The sequence below is a fragment of the Astyanax mexicanus genome, chromosome 11 (genome assembly GCF_023375975.1).
Source record: "Astyanax mexicanus isolate ESR-SI-001 chromosome 11, AstMex3_surface, whole genome shotgun sequence".
Lineage (NCBI taxonomy): Eukaryota > Metazoa > Chordata > Actinopteri > Characiformes > Acestrorhamphidae > Astyanax > Astyanax mexicanus.
In genome coordinates this window covers 23,971,496-23,989,406 of record NC_064418.1, presented here as the reverse complement: position 1 = coordinate 23,989,406, position 17,911 = coordinate 23,971,496, and the positions used below count along the sequence as shown (strand labels likewise).

The 17,911-nt window shown below is 37.0% G+C and overlaps 1 protein-coding gene across 2 annotated transcripts in view; it reads left to right on the top strand.

Moving 5' to 3' along the window:
- Positions 1–438: 438 nt before the first annotated feature.
- ranbp2 (RAN binding protein 2) overlaps positions 439–17,911 on the top strand; it is a 38,263-nt gene continuing 20,790 nt past the window's right edge. For both annotated transcript variants that reach the window (XM_049484753.1, XM_049484754.1), the window contains exons 1-11: positions 439–649; positions 5,980–6,047; positions 6,137–6,248; positions 7,032–7,184; positions 8,383–8,613; positions 9,669–9,811; positions 10,756–10,951; positions 12,286–12,586; positions 14,061–14,239; positions 15,266–15,447; positions 15,558–15,681. In XM_049484753.1, coding sequence (XP_049340710.1) covers positions 578–649; positions 5,980–6,047; positions 6,137–6,248; positions 7,032–7,184; positions 8,383–8,613; positions 9,669–9,811; positions 10,756–10,951; positions 12,286–12,586; positions 14,061–14,239; positions 15,266–15,447; positions 15,558–15,681 — 1,761 coding nt within the window. In that variant the 5' untranslated portion in view covers positions 439–577. The remainder of the gene's footprint in view (positions 650–5,979; positions 6,048–6,136; positions 6,249–7,031; positions 7,185–8,382; positions 8,614–9,668; positions 9,812–10,755; positions 10,952–12,285; positions 12,587–14,060; positions 14,240–15,265; positions 15,448–15,557; positions 15,682–17,911) is intronic.

Sequence of the window (17,911 nt, the reverse complement as noted above, 5' to 3'; positions counted from 1 at the left end):
CAAACTGTAGATGACAGTGTGTATATATATCATATAAAAGACAGTGTGTATAGACTGTATAAAGCACAGTGTATATAGACTGTTGAGGACAGTGTGTATAGACTGTATAAAGGACAGTGTGTATATACTGTGTATAGGAGAGTGTGTATATACTGTATAAAGGACAGTGTGTATATACTGTGTGAAGTAGAGTGTATATATTGTGGAAAGAACAGTGTGTATATACCGTATAAAGGACAGCGTAGGTAATATACTGTAAAACACTGGAGCTCCTGTTCTCCATGCAGCACGCTTGCACTGACGGCAAACACGCAGCTTTCATTCTATTGGCTGCGACTCTAGAGGCGGGACGTTCGTCCTCAATCCTCATAGGCTGAATGGTTTGTTGGGAGGCGTGATAGGATTGTGTGATGCGGACGGAAATCTCGCGATAAGGTAAACGAGAGCGGCCATATTTGACAGGTTCGGGGAAGAGCGCGGTCCCGGCGAGTGTTCAAACAGAGCGGTGTATTAACGGAGTAACAGCGGAACAACAGCGAAACACAGATCACCCGCCACCCCAGAGACAGATTCAGACATGAGGCGGAGTAAAGCCGACGTGGAGCGCTACATCTCCTCCGTAGAGAGCCTCTCCCCCGCCCGCACACAGGTACCAACCGCCCGCCAGCGCTAGCATTAGCATTAGCATTACCAGGGCCGGCTCCAGCAAAAGCAGCTCTGTGTAGAGAAGACCCCCCCCCCTCTTTCTTAAGTTCATTTAGTTATGGGCTTTTAGTGTTTGTGGCACTTTAACGCTCACACGCCCCCCCCCAGCCCCCCCCCCCCCCAGTAATAATAATGATAATAATAATCATAATAATCATCATCATCATTATCGTCAGCTACAATGCAAGATCACAGTTAAGATATTTTATTTTAAGAATTTATAAGAATTGAATACTAACAATACAGCGTTATGCAAATACAATACATAACGCTACCATACTGTTTAATCAACGTTAATTCAACGAATTCTGATGTCGGAGTTTAACGTTACATTAATGCATTAGAGATCGAAAGTGAGCGAGCTCGTTGAGCGTTAAATAGCTAACTAACCTAACGCTAGGTAGCGTCAGTTAACTAGGGTAACTGTCTGTGTTCTGAGAGTAGAAGAGCACCAACCAGCCAAAGCCTTTAAATGATGGTTTATTCAGTGTCAGAATTTTAACAACTAAAGTTTTTTTTCCATAATCAACATTAAAATGTATTAAAGTAGCTTGTATTCAGTGTTTTCTTCTATCAGTACGTTTCTACTGAATCCAGCGCTATTTAGTTTTCCTTCAGACTTGGTCAGTTTAAAGTTTAATGTGTAGAACTGCGGAATTGAATTTGACCGAGCTCCAGCTGTAGATCAGGGTGTGTATCAGCCGCAGTGTGTGAGGGCAGCGCGGGGCTGGAGCTGAAGGCCTGCGCGTGTCAGAGTCGCCGGTATTAGCTATGCTATGCTAGGCTAGGCTAGGCTAGCGGTCCCTCAGTGAGAACAGTCGGTACACTGCGGGCTTTTAGCTGTTCACTGTGAATGTGAACCGGGTTATAAACACCAGATTAATAAACCCCGTATCTCTTCGTTAATAATTTATACCGCATTATCCACACCTCCCTGCTGTACAGTCGCAGTTACCCGGCTATTAGCATTAGCGCTGACTGTAGGAAAGCGCGGTAAACGGGCGGGAGGTTCTAAAGATCAAGTTAAACTCTCTCTCTCTACACTGATTTATTTTACATGTACTAAACGTTAATTCCACATTTCCGTACAAATCTCACAAGTCTGATAATTGTAATAAATCCTTACTGGTGCTGATGCTAATTCACCATATCTAAACCGGCCTTGACTGGCTGAGAGATGCAGTTCACATGTCTGAACAGTATCAGAGCTAAAGTACAACTATCTTTTAAAGAAATAGTAAGATTACTGTTATTAATGCCTAAAACTAGTCGTATTATTCGTCAGAATTAGTCTATATAACGTTATATCTGAAAATACAGTTTCTGTAAGCTTTGTAAGTATGTTTTATATTGTCTTTATTCTTGTGTGGTATGATGTTTTTGTCCCCAATATGTCAGTGAGCAATTTAAGTATTATTATTATTATTATTATTATTATTATTATAATTATGATTATTAATAATTAATCATTTTAAAAACATAATTATACAATTACACCCTTTTACATAACAGGAAACTTTTTATGTGTATAAATATGTAGATATTAGTCAAGTAAGTTAGACAGGGAATTTAAAAATGGTTTAAAATCCTACCTTAATATAAAGACTCCAGATAAATTTCACTGTAGCTGTGAGATCATGTTCGATGTACAGTGGTGCTTTAAAGTTTGTGAACCCTTTAGAATTTTCTAGATTCTTACATTTGAGAGTGAAATTAGTGTCGGCTGTTTTCAGTGATAATGGACGGAGCAAGGTTATAATAGTTTTGAAATTTTCATTCTAGATTCTTTTTTTTTTTTTTTTTCCACTTTTTCTCCTTCAATTCAGTTAGTTTTAATTAGTTTTTAGAGTTGGTGTGCCAGTTTTTATTATTTTATTTTCTTTATTATTGCTTAGTTTTAGTTAACGTTAGTTTTTATTAATTCTAGCATTTGTTTTTTTTTTCATACTTTTGTGAGGATCAGGATTCAAAAAGATATTATGAAAAAAAAAACTCAACAAAAGAAACAAAAACAAAAAAATCAGTTACTGTGAAACAACTAACTGTCCCCAAAAACTGCTTAAAATAGCCAAAAGAACACACATGAACATGACACGCACATCACATCAGAGAGCTCAACTTGAGAAACCCAGAAACAAACTCAGAAACCCAATAAACTATACAGGTTTTACTCATTTTCACCAAAATTATCAAGTCAGAAATTAAATTGAAATGGACACCTGGCACTAGATACAGCTAAGATAAAACTTTTTACTATATTAGTGCAGAACTAACTATACTGTAGCTCACATATATAACATCAGAAAGTGATCACAGCTGTCTGAAATACAGTTTATTTAGTGTGTGTGAGTTAGAGAATGTGTGTGTATGTAAGAGAGATAGAAAGAGTGAGAAAGAGACATATTTATCAGTTCATCTTCCAGCTTGAGTTGTTCTGGTGTATGAGCTACTCAGAGTAAGGCTGGTAAAGGTACTCACAGTTAGGGCTCTTATGCTGCTTCTCAAATAGACTTACAGCTGTGTGATGTTTATTCCGCATACGGTATCTGCTGTTTTAAATACAGAATAGAGGTGTGCCATATCGTATCGTACACGATAATATCGCTAACATTTTTGAATACAGTGTACAATATTTTATCCTGAAATATCGTGCCCTAATTATCACATCAGGGTACTATTTTTTTGGCTGTTTTAAGCAAAAGAAAATTCCTATTATATATCTACTAGAGACATATTATATCTGTTCAATATCACTTATTTTACTTTAATCCTGGATAAATGGAGATATTTGGAGTGCATTATTATTAGTAGTATCATGACATTCTGAATCATTGACTTCTGTTACAAATCTGCTAGAATTCTTTTTTTTTTTTTTAATATCTTAGTTAGAGGTGTGCATGTCATATCATATACAATGATAAAATGTAAGTTTTGTTTTGCTGCAGTAGTTTATTTTTATCATATCACCTATAGTATCGTTATCGCGATAATGCCATGAAATATTGTGATATTATTTTAGGGCCATATTGCCCACCCCTACTACAGAACACATTTATCTTCGTTGTGCTCATATTTTAATCCCATACAGAATTCTGCAGTTTTCTGTCTTTATTTCACAGTTAGATGGCAACTGTAAACAGAAGTGACGCCACTGACTGTGAGGTGCAACGTGTTGCCACCCACTGTAAAACTGCTTGAGTGGAAACAGCGCTTATAAATAAACAAACACATGAAAACTAAGTGTATCCTAACTAAAACCTTTTTTTTTTTCTATTGGTTTCAGTTAATAAAAATTATTTTTCACTTTCAGCGAAAGTAACAAAATTACTTCTGAGCAACTAAAGGCCCCAATTCTCCCACTGCTTAATACTGATATTCTTGAGTCTACCATCAGAAGAACACTGAACTACTGTGGTTGACATGGTACAGAACGTTAATGGTTAGAAATGTTACATTTAGTAAAAGGAAAACAAGGTGTTGCATCTGTGGAACACGTTGGTAGTAGTATTACGGTTTGGGTTTGAGTTTTGCTGCATCTGGGTCAGGGTGGTTTCCCTAATTGGTAAAACAATGCTGAAGAAAAATATCAGGACGTTTAGGCTTAACAACAATCTGTTTTACACAAACATTTTATGTTGGCGTATAGGTGTGGACAATATTAGTATTGTATATAGTTTTGTGATAATTTATTTCCATGATACACATTTTACACATTTACTTTTATAAAGAATCAGAGCGCTGACCATATGCAAGTGAGAAATGATCACAGATTTTTTGTATTATTACTGTGTTTTTAAAATGTGCTGGAAAAAAAATCATTTTAATTGCTTGACAGCACTAAAATATGATAATCATTTTGTATTATAGTCTAGATATTTTATAAATAAAAGTTTATAAGTTAAAGAAAAGGAGAAAAATATATTTTAGGGTCTGTCAGAGAATTCAAATCAAATAATTTGTATAGCGCTTTTTAAGTTTAAGTTTAAGGCAATAAATAAATACCACTCATGCACTAATATTCATAGTAAGCAGCATTTAAGTATTTGTGAAATCTGACATAGTCTAGCAAGTTTTAACAGGTTTCCAGACCCTCTTAGATGTCTGCAAAATAAAAGCAGTTTTTGTGAGTGGAACTCAAAGTATATTTGAGGTTCTACATAGTGGACAGGTTTAAAAACTATGAGTCTGGGGTTTCCTACAGGTGTGCTATCTGTGTTATACTGTGTATTTGCAGTCAGGCCTGCCATGCTTAGTTGACATAAATGACAAGATTTAGATTATAAAAAAATAGTTTACTTCAAATGTCAGGGTGGAGTACTGGTTAATCTGTAACAGCACCTCCCAACACAGTGCTGGGGACAAACACAGTAACAGGTAATGAGCCTACTTACTCAGTACACAGTCTGTGTCTCAAAAAAAGGGCTTAAACGCAACATATTCACGTACATATTTACTCAGTTAAACATGGGATTTAAAAGCCCAGATATTTACTGTTTCTATTGTTTTTAAGTGATTAAGAATGTTAGGAATAGGAGCCAATAAGGAGGCAGAAACAATCACTGACTAATCTAAAATTATGTTTCAGATTAGTTGACTACCAAAATAATCATTAGTTGTTGTGCATGTAATCACTGTTGGCAGTGTTTAGATATTACAATTTCTAATGAAACTGTGGAGGAGAGCTAAGACATGTTCATGTCAGATGTGAACAGGCTTGTTGGTCAAAATTGAGTTCTGCAATTTCAGAATTAATTTTTCTGGCTTCAGAGATTTTGATGTGTTTTGTAAGTGTGTGTTGTAAAGAACAGCTGTGCAGGAACACATGCAGACCTGCTGTTTCTCAGCACATGCACAGCTACAGTCAGTCAGTGTGTTCTACAGCAGCTGCTGGATCTCACGGTGTTGGGCCAGTGTCTGACTTCAGCAGTTCTTACAACACACACAGCCCCCTGGATAAACCAGTAGTGTTTGTTCCATATTCAAAATATTTTTAATTGCTATGTAATTGGAGAAAGCCAGCAATCATCACATTTTACTTAATTAGTTAATATTTTTTCTGTTAGTAACAGTGAGACCCTTTTGATCAGGTTTATTATAGTAAGCAAAAACATGTAGTTTATTGCCCTGAACAACGCCTCCGTTTACATTAGACCATAGTTAGACTTTACTTATGAAGCTGTTAATTTTTAAGGTATTGAGGTGAAACTTTCAATCACAAACTTTTTTATATGCTTTTATAATCACACTTCTCTTTTTTTTTATCTTTTTTTCCAGAAACCAGTGAAAGGATTTTTATTTGCAAAATTGTACTTTGAAGCTAAGGAGTATGAGCTGGCTAAAAGGTAATACCATCTTAATGTTTGATTTTTAAGCTCTTTCTTGTTGTTGTGAAATGTGCCATCTAATAATCTTTTTCTTTTGTTTCCTGCAGGCATGTATCTGATTATTTAACAGTACAGGTCCGAGATCCCAAAGCACACCGGTTCCTCGGGCAGCTGTATGAAAGAGAAGGAGAAATAGAAAAAGCTGTAGGATGTTACAAGGTAATTATATGTAATTATTACGGTACGTGTCCACTAGCACTTTAAGGCCTCAACGAATCCTGTTAATTTTAATGGAGAGCCACTGTATGGTAAGATGCATGCTGGGTTGCATTGCGTTGAACACAGCCTCGCCGTCCAGTGAAGAAGTTAAATCGAGCTCAACTTTATTCAATGAATCCAGCCACCGCGCTGTGACCAGCCAATTGGAGAAGAGCAGACAGTGACTTCACACACATACAAGTGCCACATACAGAACAGATTCCTTTCAAACACGGAAGAGAAGCTAAAAATGGCAGAATTTGGATTTAAAGGACAATAGATTACAGTGAGGTTGATTAAAACATTTAAATCTTAAACTTATGGTTGCCTATTTCTGTTGCTTCATTTGAATTTAAAAACTTCACGGAAATGCCCACGCAGCGAGCCGAGAGTTCCGGCATGGTGGAATGCGTTGAAGAAATGTGCTAGTGGACACGTACCATTAGAGCAGTCTGGTGATTTTAAAAATAATAATAAAAATTATCTATATAATTACTTTCTGTGATTAATTGATCAAAATGTATTGCATCTTCTTTTGCTATAAAAATATTTTAAGTTGGAAAATTAAAAAATCAGAACAGTAAATCTGATAACCTGAATTAATATTTTTTTTATTAATTGCAAAAAATATGACGGCCCTAGTAATAAAGTTAATGAAGTTCCTGGTGCTGGGAGCATGTGGCCAATATTTTTTTTTTTGTTTGTTTTGTTTATTTGTTTGAACTGTACTTGTTTGTGCCTCAGCGCTCGGTGGATCTGAACCCGGCTCAGCGAGACCTGGTGCTGAAAGTGGCTGAACTTCTGTGCAGTAAACCAGAGCTGGACAGCAGAGCAGAATTCTGGGTAGAGAAAGCTGCCAAGCTTTTGCCTGGTCATCCTGCAGTGTTTGACCTCAGGGTTAGTACACAACCTTGTTTGATTTTTACTCCATTTTTGCTGCACATTGTGCCATTAAACATGATTTTTACTCTCTGTTCTGTAGAGTATATCTTTTAGCAATAGAAAGACAGGTGTCTGGAGTCCCGGTGCTCGGGCTTGAAATTAAGTGATTATATTGTGCAGATCATACAGGGTGAGGGCAGCCTTTAAGTTCAGAAATGGAAACCAAAAATATTATACCACAAACTGTTTAAAAAATAAATGAATAAAGATTTGGCAGCAGATCAGACAGCTTCACAGACACCCATCTTTCACCTTGCTAAAGCATCAGGTGAGTTGGCCCTGGTATTGTGCACAGTGTGTATCGGAACATCAAAAGAATTTAAATATCAGTCAAAGACAACAGGTAAACACAACAGGTAAACACTTTTTCACACCAATGTATACACACACCATATTAGTTAGTAATTCATTCTCATTTTTAAGGAAATTCTACACAACCATTCATTGCCTTATACTGCAGGTACAGAATAATATACAGCTCTGGGGGAAAAAATAAGAGACCACCTAAAAATTTATTTATTTATTTTTTATTAACTTCTTGCATTTTGTGCGGCCAATGCGTGTCATGCGAGTTATCCACCAACCAGTCATACTGCATCAGTAAAAGCATTATGTTCCTTATTTATGACTGAAACTAATTGTATTTAAAGCACTTAAATAATAAACTCCTAAAGGCAGCAGAATACCAAGGTGAAACTGTGTATGCACTGGCGACAGGGGACGCACAATACCCAGTTTCAACTTGAGGTCTTTACTATTAAAGGGCTTTATCTAATAATAAACAGAAGGACAGAAAATGTTGGATTTTATTCTTTTTTTTTTGTTGTACTGTAATTCCACAATTGTTCTTATTCACTATACATCTTAGATACAGTGGAATCAGCATATAACTAATATTTTAGGGGATAGGGTACACTTTGATCTATAGTAGCAAATGTCCCCTTTATGCTCTGTCTTGAGAGCTAGCGTATTTAGTTTCTGAAATAAAAGGGTGTCCTGCCACATTTGGTTCACACTGTATATCACTGTTTTAAAATATGGGAATACTGAAAGCAAAGTTACAAAGCTTACCAGTATCATTATGTTTTTTTTTCCTGTGGAATGTCATGTGTTAAAATGAATCACCAACGTGTTTCTGTCATGTCTTCTGTAGGAGAAGCTGCTGAGTGTGAAGGGACAGCAGGGCTGGAACCAGCTGTATGATCTGCTGCAGTCCGAGCTGCAGCTGCGCCCCTGCGACGCTCATGTTAACAGCAAGCTGGTGCAGCTCTACTGCTCCGACGGCCGCCTGGAGGATGCGGCCAAGCACTGCCTGTCTGTGGAGAAAGCGGGACTGCTGAGACACAGCCTGTTCTGGTACACCACAGCCGTCCAGACTATCCAGGTGTGTGGAACCACTTTATTAGCCTGGTGCGCTGAAAGAGTGTAACGCTCTGATTTTTACTGCTACCCCACTGTGCTTGTCACAGTAATAACAATATCAACTTCTCGTACAGTATATAATTATGTCAGTAGTTTTTTCTGACCTCAGTATTGACCTTTGTGTTTACTCACTGAGAATACACCATTACCTTGAATAAACCAGAACTTTGACTTTAGTTAAGAACAGTGAATTAGAACATTTTAAATAACTGAAGTTCTTTGCACTTAAAAAATAATGTGTAAATGCATGATAAAGCTGTTAAATCATGCATTATTATGCTGTTATGCTGTAATAATCACAGTGGGTAAAATTGTCTTAAAATGAATGCTGTATTTTTTGTACTATAAGGCGCGCATATTATAGGTGCACTATCAATGAACGTCTATTTTCAAACATAAAGCGCACATTATTATAAGGCTCATTTTTAGAAACACTAGTTAAGCAGGTCTCGCCACTAAGTGTTGGTGGGGGGTAGCTAACTAAGTTAAGGAAAACTAAGCTAAGTAAACAAAACTGTAATTAAACAAAAGTTAAATGAGTGCTGGATGTTAATCTAAACAAAATTCTCTCCTGAAAACGGTTTATTTGGGTGAGTAAAATGCTTTCGTTTATTTACAGTAAGCTTAGGTTCCTGCAGCATAAGCATTAGCGGCTAACCGCTAGTTGGTTATTTTAGCGCTGCTCCAGCAGTGCTAGCTGTGGTTAGCAGCAGGCTACAGGCTGATATATTCACCTCTAAACAGCAAAAGAGTGCAGTTAGCAGGTAATGCTAATGCTGCTCCAGTAGTGCTAGCCATGTTTAGCAGCAGGCTACAGGCCAATAATACTTAACCTCTGAATGGGTGGGTGCCTTATAGTGCAAAGAATACGTTATGTTCCCTTTTTTTTTAAGCAAGCCTTTTTTCTAAGTAACATTAAGTAGCTAAAATTCATAATATATAATTTGTTTTATGACCACATTGCAGTGTTTAGTTGCACTTTTTGGTGTTAAAATGTTACCTGTTGATCTGTTACAGGAGTACCTGTCTCAGCCGAGTGTATCTGCTAATGAGAAAGTATGTCGCCGATTTAAAAAAGAGCTTTTACTGGCTCACTGCAGCCTTCTGAGACTCACACTTTCAGAAAAAGGATGCCAGGAAAGTGTGGATGCACTTAAGACGTAAGTGTGTGTGAACGGTTTCTGTTGCTGAATGCTATCAAATGCTCACAACAACTTTTAAGAGTGTCGTAGAAAGCTGTCTTTGGACAATAGAGATATTCATTTACATACATGTGATTTATTATACGTCAGAAGTTAATGGCAGTTCTTAAAGGTACATTCTGTAGGAACTGAGAATGAGAGTGTGAAATGGCTACAGCAGTCCAGTTTTAAAGCACCACAGAGAGTAGTCTGCCCCGCCCACCCATCCCCAGCCATAAAACTACATCGGGTTGGCAAATTCAGCAAGCTGAATCTACACAATCTACACAATGTTTAGAGTAGTAGGAGAGGCAGAGAACTTAGAGTACGATCGAGAGGAGAGAGGAGAAATACAGCAATTCTAAACTCTTCTATTACCCGTATTTAGCGTTATATTGACTGTATTTTACACAAGGGAGCGTGGCTGTGCCCCGTGCGAGGGAGCGCCGCGGTCGGCGGGGCTATGCCCCGCATAAGAAACAGCTCTAGTCCCTAGTAAGCACATCTAGTGGTAGTGATAAAGTACCTGACTAAATTAGCTAGCCAGTTAGCGTACCTGTTCAGGACAAAAGTAGCCGCTCTGGGTCAGTCTTGTCGTCTATTTGAGCTCTAAGTCTCCAACTTTCAAACTCACTGCCAATATTCATTATTGGTCCTTTAATGTTACAGTTTGTACATTTTAACAGCATAGCGTGGCAGTTACAGGCATTTGTTAGTATATGTTAATTTTATGGATGAGGAACTTAAATCTTTACTTTCTAAACTTTATTTTTTTGTGTGTTATATTACCTTCAGCTACCAGCTAATAGTTTTAACTATATTGTCCTAATTTATTTGTGTGTGATTTGTGTAAATGGTGTACAGTAAGTGTAGTTGTTATGTAACCTGATGTGTGTGTGCCTGTGTTCTGTGTGTGGTTCTAGTTTTGACCATGCTATGCAGTCCTTAAAGTCCACGGCCCTGAGTGTGGCGGACGAACTGTCGGAGGTGTATACTGAAATGAAAGGTCATCTGTATCTGTATGCTGGAACACTGCTGCTGAAGATGGCTGTAGAGAAGGAGCATCAGTGGAGAGCTGTTATTCATTTAGCAGCTTTCTGTTACCTTCTTGCATATCAGGTAATTGTTGAGCCATGTTTTAATCTATTTGAAGGCGTGGAAGTTGGTACTCTATCCACGCCCTTGTGATCAGCTGTTTGAACACTTACTAACTAATTAAACGAGTGGAATCAGGTGTAATGCTGGATGTTTAGAATTAGATGGACTTTTAATGTTTGTGATGGGGTTGTCCCTGATCTGATCACGTGATCGACAATCGGGTTTGTTCATGTAATTTTCAAAGGAAAGATCCAGATAACGGATTTATCATAAATGTAATGTTTTGTTGTTACTCCATGAGTTCACTATAGAATCTCCTGCATATGTGCAGTGAGAATGCTCACACTGTTGTGTTGAAGTCTCTCTCTCGTGCTCTCTTACATACACGTGTATGCACACACATGAGATATATGAAGCTACGCTAGTGTATGTCCTCCATTAAAGCTCTTATTTAAACTTAGTAACTCAGCAACTCACCCTATTATAATACAGTAAAAATTTAAATATAGTCTGCAAGGTGTAAACCACACTACACTATTACTGTCCCTAATAATACACAGGATATATAATGTATATTACCAGCATTTAAAAAAAATCATAATTAAGATCATGATTTTATTTATCACACAATTGTTTTTGTGTTAAACGTTTAAGTTTAAATGCTTATTTAAATGGAAATCATTTATATGACCATTTAGAACAATTATTACTACTTATATTTACAGTTGTTTTCCTAAAAAAAAAAAGTAAGAATAGTTAAAGAAAAAGCTTGGGTGTGTTTGCCAAAGTATTGGCTTGGGACTCAAATCCAAGTGATTCGGACTCAGGAACAAAAAAATGTGTTCAGGACATCCCTAGTTGGTGAGGTTTTGCCAGTTGCAGCCTCTGCTTTCTGTTCTTGGCTGACAGCAGAGGAAGGAACGTTGGATGTTTTTTTTCTTTATGCGCTTTTGTCCTCTCCACAGTTGTATACATTAGTTGCTGTCGTTAAATTAAAATCAAACTGTCACCATTAGTCATCCAGCACTAGAGTTGCAGATTACCCTTTTCTGCTCGTTCTAATGCTAAATATTACCTGATGAGCTTCATGATTCATATGAAGCTTGTGTAATTACAAATGCAGTGAATTCACAAACCTTCAAAGCAACCTTTCATAGTTGTCAGTGTTTTACATTCAACATCAGAGTTATTTATTTCTAAAAAGTAGAAATTCTATTGTCCATGCCATAAGCCCTTTTAATAGCTGTGAGAAATGTCATAAATGTAATGTTTTTGCTCATTTGGCATCTGTGTCTGCGTATCATTAAGTAAAGTTTAGTATATTATTTATGGTAAATTTTGATTCTGTTCCAAAGGTTCCCAGACCAAAGACCAGGCCTGAGAAAGGTGAGCAGATCTCACCGAAACCTCTGGAGTCGTTAGCCAGCTATCGTCAGAGCCAGGCAGGCCACATGCTGCTGAATCTGAACCAGGAGACGGAGCACCTGGTGACAGAGGTGGTGGAGGTGTATGGGAACAGGAGTGGGCAGGACAGTCTGATGGAGATGCTGTTTGGGTCACAAGGCTCTGCTAGCTCTTCATTCATTGGAAACGATGTCATCAGTGGCATTACTGCACAGGCACCTGATATACAAGAACTTAACAAGTGGGACAGTGGTGAGTAAAGCTACACATTTTACTTTGATTGTACACGCTTCTTCGCTGTTAAGCAAAAACATTTATTTGATTTATTGGATTAAATGACTTTAGTACTGTAAATCACTACATTATGATTGGTTTCCATTAGGGAGATAAACTTGGAGTAGTAAAATGCAGCATATATCAATAAAACTGATGGAACCAAAATGTTTTGTAGCTGAATATAGTATGACTGGATTTTTTTCTTACAAGTTTTTCCAAGATACTTCCCCATAACAAACACTGACATGTGTTCACTTCCTGTAAACAGCAGTTTTACAATAAAAATCTCGTGACCGGTTTAGAGCAGGGGTTTACAACCTGTTTTATTGTGACCCTTTTTTTTATTGATTTCATTTCAATGAACGTAACTTTTATATAATTATATTTGATCAAGGTTAAGAAACACAGCCGTGCCCACACATCTGTCTCCGGCAGAGACCGGCAGTTTAGGGCTTATAGAAAAAATACAGTAACATGCATACATACACTGGAACAAAAATGACCTGCAAGTAAATAGGTAAGAGCCTTTCGATGGATAATAACTGGGTAATTATTTCAGCAATCAAAAAGTTATTTAACCCTAACTGATGCAGTAATTAGCTTCTCATTTGTTAAACAACCATTGTTAAAGACTCATGCTATGGTCGTGGAAAAGATGTTCTTCTGTTTCAGAAGGGTCAAATTATTGGCATGCAGCAATCAGAGAAAACATCTAAGGAGATGGCTGAAACTGCTAAAAATGGATAATGTCCAATGCATTATTAGAAAGTGTAAGGACAGTGATAAAAACATCATCATTCAGGAAGGAATGTGGAGGGGCAAAAATCTTAAATGATCATCAGCGATCACTTAAATGTATGGTGAAATCTGATCATAGAAAATAACACTAACTCGGGATATTGTTTAATAGTGAAAGTAAGAGCTTTTCCACATGCACAATGCAGTGAAGGGAACTCAAAAGTTTGGGAATAAACAGCTGTGTAGGAGAAAAATTAATGTCAATTTATTTCATTTTAATTTTTATTAAAATATGGGTATGGACAGTTTAAAGTGACCACCTCTCTTGTACATAATCACCCGCTGACACTGCCAGGCTGCAGTACTCTTTAGTGTTCGGCTGAATCTGCTCAGCTTGAATGCAGTGAAGTGAAGACAGCTCCGTGTAATGAACATCAGTCAGTAACAGATTCTGTAAATACTGTATCTCTTACAAGACTAGACCAAGTTTAGTTTAAACCTTTAAAAATTACAGAGAATTTAAAGGAGATGCTCACATATGCCAGAGTTTATGTTAAGATGATAATAGGCCACTCATATATGTCTTAATATGTTGCTCTGTAATAATAACTTACCAGTCCTGCTTAAAATGCTTACAAATTAGGTTAAAAAAAACTTAAAGGTAATAGTTGTGCGTGTGGATTTGGATTCATGGTTCTGTATGTGTTGGCAGGTTCTATCGTGCACTATGGGGATCTGCAATACCTGACCTGGCTGGGCCTGCAGTGGTCTCTGATGGGTGAAAGGCCAGCCCTGAAAGAGTGGCTGAAGCAGCTGTTCCCTCGCCTCACTCTGGAGACCTTTAAACTGGACACCAATGCCCCCGAGTCCATCTGTCTGCTGGACCTCGAGGTGAAGGGTCTTTATGTTCTGTTTAATCTGAGATCAATACGTTTTGTAGGTTTACAGCTGCAATTAAAAGGCTGGGTTCTTATTGCCTTTCTAGGAGATTTCCAATGTTGGTAACCTGGTGCAAATGAACATCTCCAAAATTAAATGCACTGAAAAAAAGTTTTGAGATGAAACTGAGCAAAAATAAAACGGTTGGCTGAATCAACTGTAGATTTTGAGTTTGATTTAGCTGCTGAAAAAACTAAATCATCGTGGCGAGAGTTGGGACAGAATATCAATATTAGGTGTTAAATATTGATATTGATATATAGGCGCTCTAAACTCCCTAAGCCTCGCCTCCTGCATTGGACTTAAAATTAAAAATTAAAAATAAAATTACTGCTTCATTACTGCACTTGTTGGCGCTATAATCAAACCTGCAATGAAAAATTTTGGTTGTTAAATTCTGTGACACCAATAAACTAGTGCTGGGTGGTATACTAGTTCATCCGGTGTACCGGAGGGGAATTTAGAACCGGTATGCATTTTTCACATACCGCCACACCGCTAGAAGTGCTGCAAAGCCCTGTGTAGATCAGCACCACTAAAGAAGCAGACACAGAATGCTTACTAACGCTAGCCAGTTAGCATGAGTTTGTACAAGTGAGTGTTTTTATCAGAGTAAAATAAAAAAAAGAAATAACAAACAGAATAATTTACCCAGGTGTGGCCAGAACTGGTCCTGGTGGAATCATTTATTCAGCTCAAGAGATAAAACTCATTAAAACTCTGCACATGAGGAGCGCAGTAACTATAGCCATGTTTAAATAAATTAATACCGTAGCTAGAAGGATAATAATAATGCACACTGAATGTATTTTTAACTAGAGAACGAAGGGAACTGCTGCTGGGTTTAATACTGTAATGCCTCTGATGACTTCAGGAATAATATAATTTATAGAATAATAATATATAGTAAATTGATATTAAACTTGTCTGCCATGTGAAACATTTTGTTTGTTTATCACTTTATTTGATTTATTTCAGGTGTTTCTCTGTGGTGTGGTGTTCACGAGTCATACTCAGCTGCAGGAGACTGCGAAGATCTCTGCCAGCTCTCAGCTGCACGAGCCGCGCTGTTTACCCCTGCAGCTCCTCAAACTCCTGTCCTCTGAGAGACAGCGCGAGTGGTGGGATGCAGTCTACAGCCTCATTCACAAGAGAGCAGTGTGAGTTTACGGAATTACAGTTTTCGCTTTTAATGCTGTATTCATTTTACCGGAGTAGTTCTCGTTAATTTATTCATCATTTATTTATTTATTTATTTTTATTCTTTCAGTCCTAATATGTCCGCTAAACTGCGCATGATTGTGCAGCATGGCCTGAACACGCTGCGCGCCAGAGAGAAACACGGCCTTCAGCCAGCGCTGCTCATCCACTGGTCCAGGCACCTCAGCATAGCGGTAATCACTGTTTCAGTCATTCTGCAAAACCTGCTGTAGATTTAAATAATCTTTAAGAACCCTCTCATAAATGCTTACAAATTTATTATCCTCTTTTAAGTACAGAAACAGCCCCCCATTCTCTAAAAAAAAAAAAAAAAAAAAAAAAAGTTTCACTGTTTAAGATTAATGCTATTTATAGTAATTAATCACAGCAAAGTGTGCAATTATTTATGTACTTTGTTTTAATTCATCAACAGTGATTGCATGTCATATGGACAGCAAATTGCATAATCATATTGTCCCCAGTGATGGAGATGGTGTTGGGGTTGTACTAGGGGTGTCACGATTCTCTAAATCCTCGATTCGATTTTAGCGTTACGATTCGATTTGATTCTCGATTTTCTTTTTTTTTTTTTTTTTTTTTACAGCAGAGAGTGCTATGCAAGTTTTAGATTAATCTTTGGTCATTCACTGGTTTGATTCATCAAATTTACAATATCTTATTTCAAAAGGTGGGCTTGATATAAGTGATGCAAAGTGATACAAGTGATCTGTAATACACCACGTTAGGCACTAATGGTCAAATTTAAATAATTTAATTAAGATATAAATGTAATGCCATCTAGTGGCTTTTTTTGGTAGCAGCAGTGTGCTTATTTTGCGTGTAACAAAATAAATAATAAAAACAATACAGGTACAGTCATGTACAAAATAATAGAACAATTAGAGCCGTAACAAACTGAACTCTATCCTACTATAACAGTTAAACATGAAAAATAAGACTTTAAGACTTTTTCGGTCCCTGAGAATGACAAGTGTTTTTCTTTAACAGAGATATATTATTAACTTTATCTGAGACAAAGATGCTCCTTAAGGTATCAAAACTATTAACATATTTGAGGCTAGACAAAACATCTGTTAATTTTATATTTTCAAGTTTTTCTTTAAGAAGATGAGAATGTCCACATTCTCTGGAGAAAGGGCTGCTCTTTGAGCTACAGTGTGCTGCTCCATTTGTGTAGCGCGTGCTTGCGTAGCTTAGAGGGAGGGATCGGCGATCCTCTTTTTGACTTCGATGCTCGAGACCATGACATAATTTTGATCGATTTCGATCAAATATATAAATCGTCACAACCAAGGATGGCGTTTGTACAACATTTGTAATTTGGTGAAATGTGTGATAATTTGTCAAACTGAAATTCTATCATTTATATATAGTTATATCAAAATGCATTAACTCTGTAATGTGTATTAGAATCTTTATTCTGTTATACTGTGGTGCTGAGTCTTAGGATCGTACTGCTTTTAAATAGCCTTTTATAGAGGCTGTCATGCCTGCCATCAAGATCTTCTTTTCTATTAGCTTCAAATTAAAACCAAATCATCACATAATAACAAAAGAGCTGGACATAGTCACCGTCTAACATCTTAACAGTAATAAACTAATAAAATAATTAACTATAACGAAAGTCCAAAACCTTACTACAACTGGAAGTTCCACCCAAAACAATCAAAAGTACCAAACAGTGTAAGACCACATCTATTATAATTTAATCAGCAGAGTTTCATTCTTAAGCACAAAAGAACAGTCATGTAAAACTTGTATATAATCTGGTAATGAATTAACTGATGTCTTAGATTGATAGATCACATAAATAAGGAGTTTCAGCCTACATCCCAATTTACACTGATACACTGATACCCAAGTATGAGAAACATTTCTCCCAAACAGCAGTGGTGCCCAGTGCATGATCCTTAGCTGATATGATTAGCTGTAAAGTGATGACACAAGACCCCGAGTTAAACTACCTTAGGAAGTATGAATTTACACCAATGGATTTTCAATGGTTTTTCAGTGGGTTATTCCAGGGGACTCGGTGAGCTCATAGAGCAGATCGAATTCACAAATACATGAAGTTGGATGTTCATGGAAAAGAAAAGGTCTCTTTCAACATTTTGAAAGAAACATATTTTGTTTTTATCTTATAAATCATCAAAAATATGAATATTCTTATTACACCAAGGAGGGAATGTGAATAGTTTAGATTATGTCAATAAATAATTATTATGCTGTAGAGGAGAAGACTTATAAAAATGATCTGAAAGCTCTAAATATCCAAATGTTCAATGTATTATTTATTAAAAGTCCTAGAGTGAGTAAAACAGACCCTGAGCCCTAAGAAAAGGTACATCCTGATGTCTATGTGGTGCAATCATAGCTTGTTGTATAACTCGCCAAAGGGTTTGC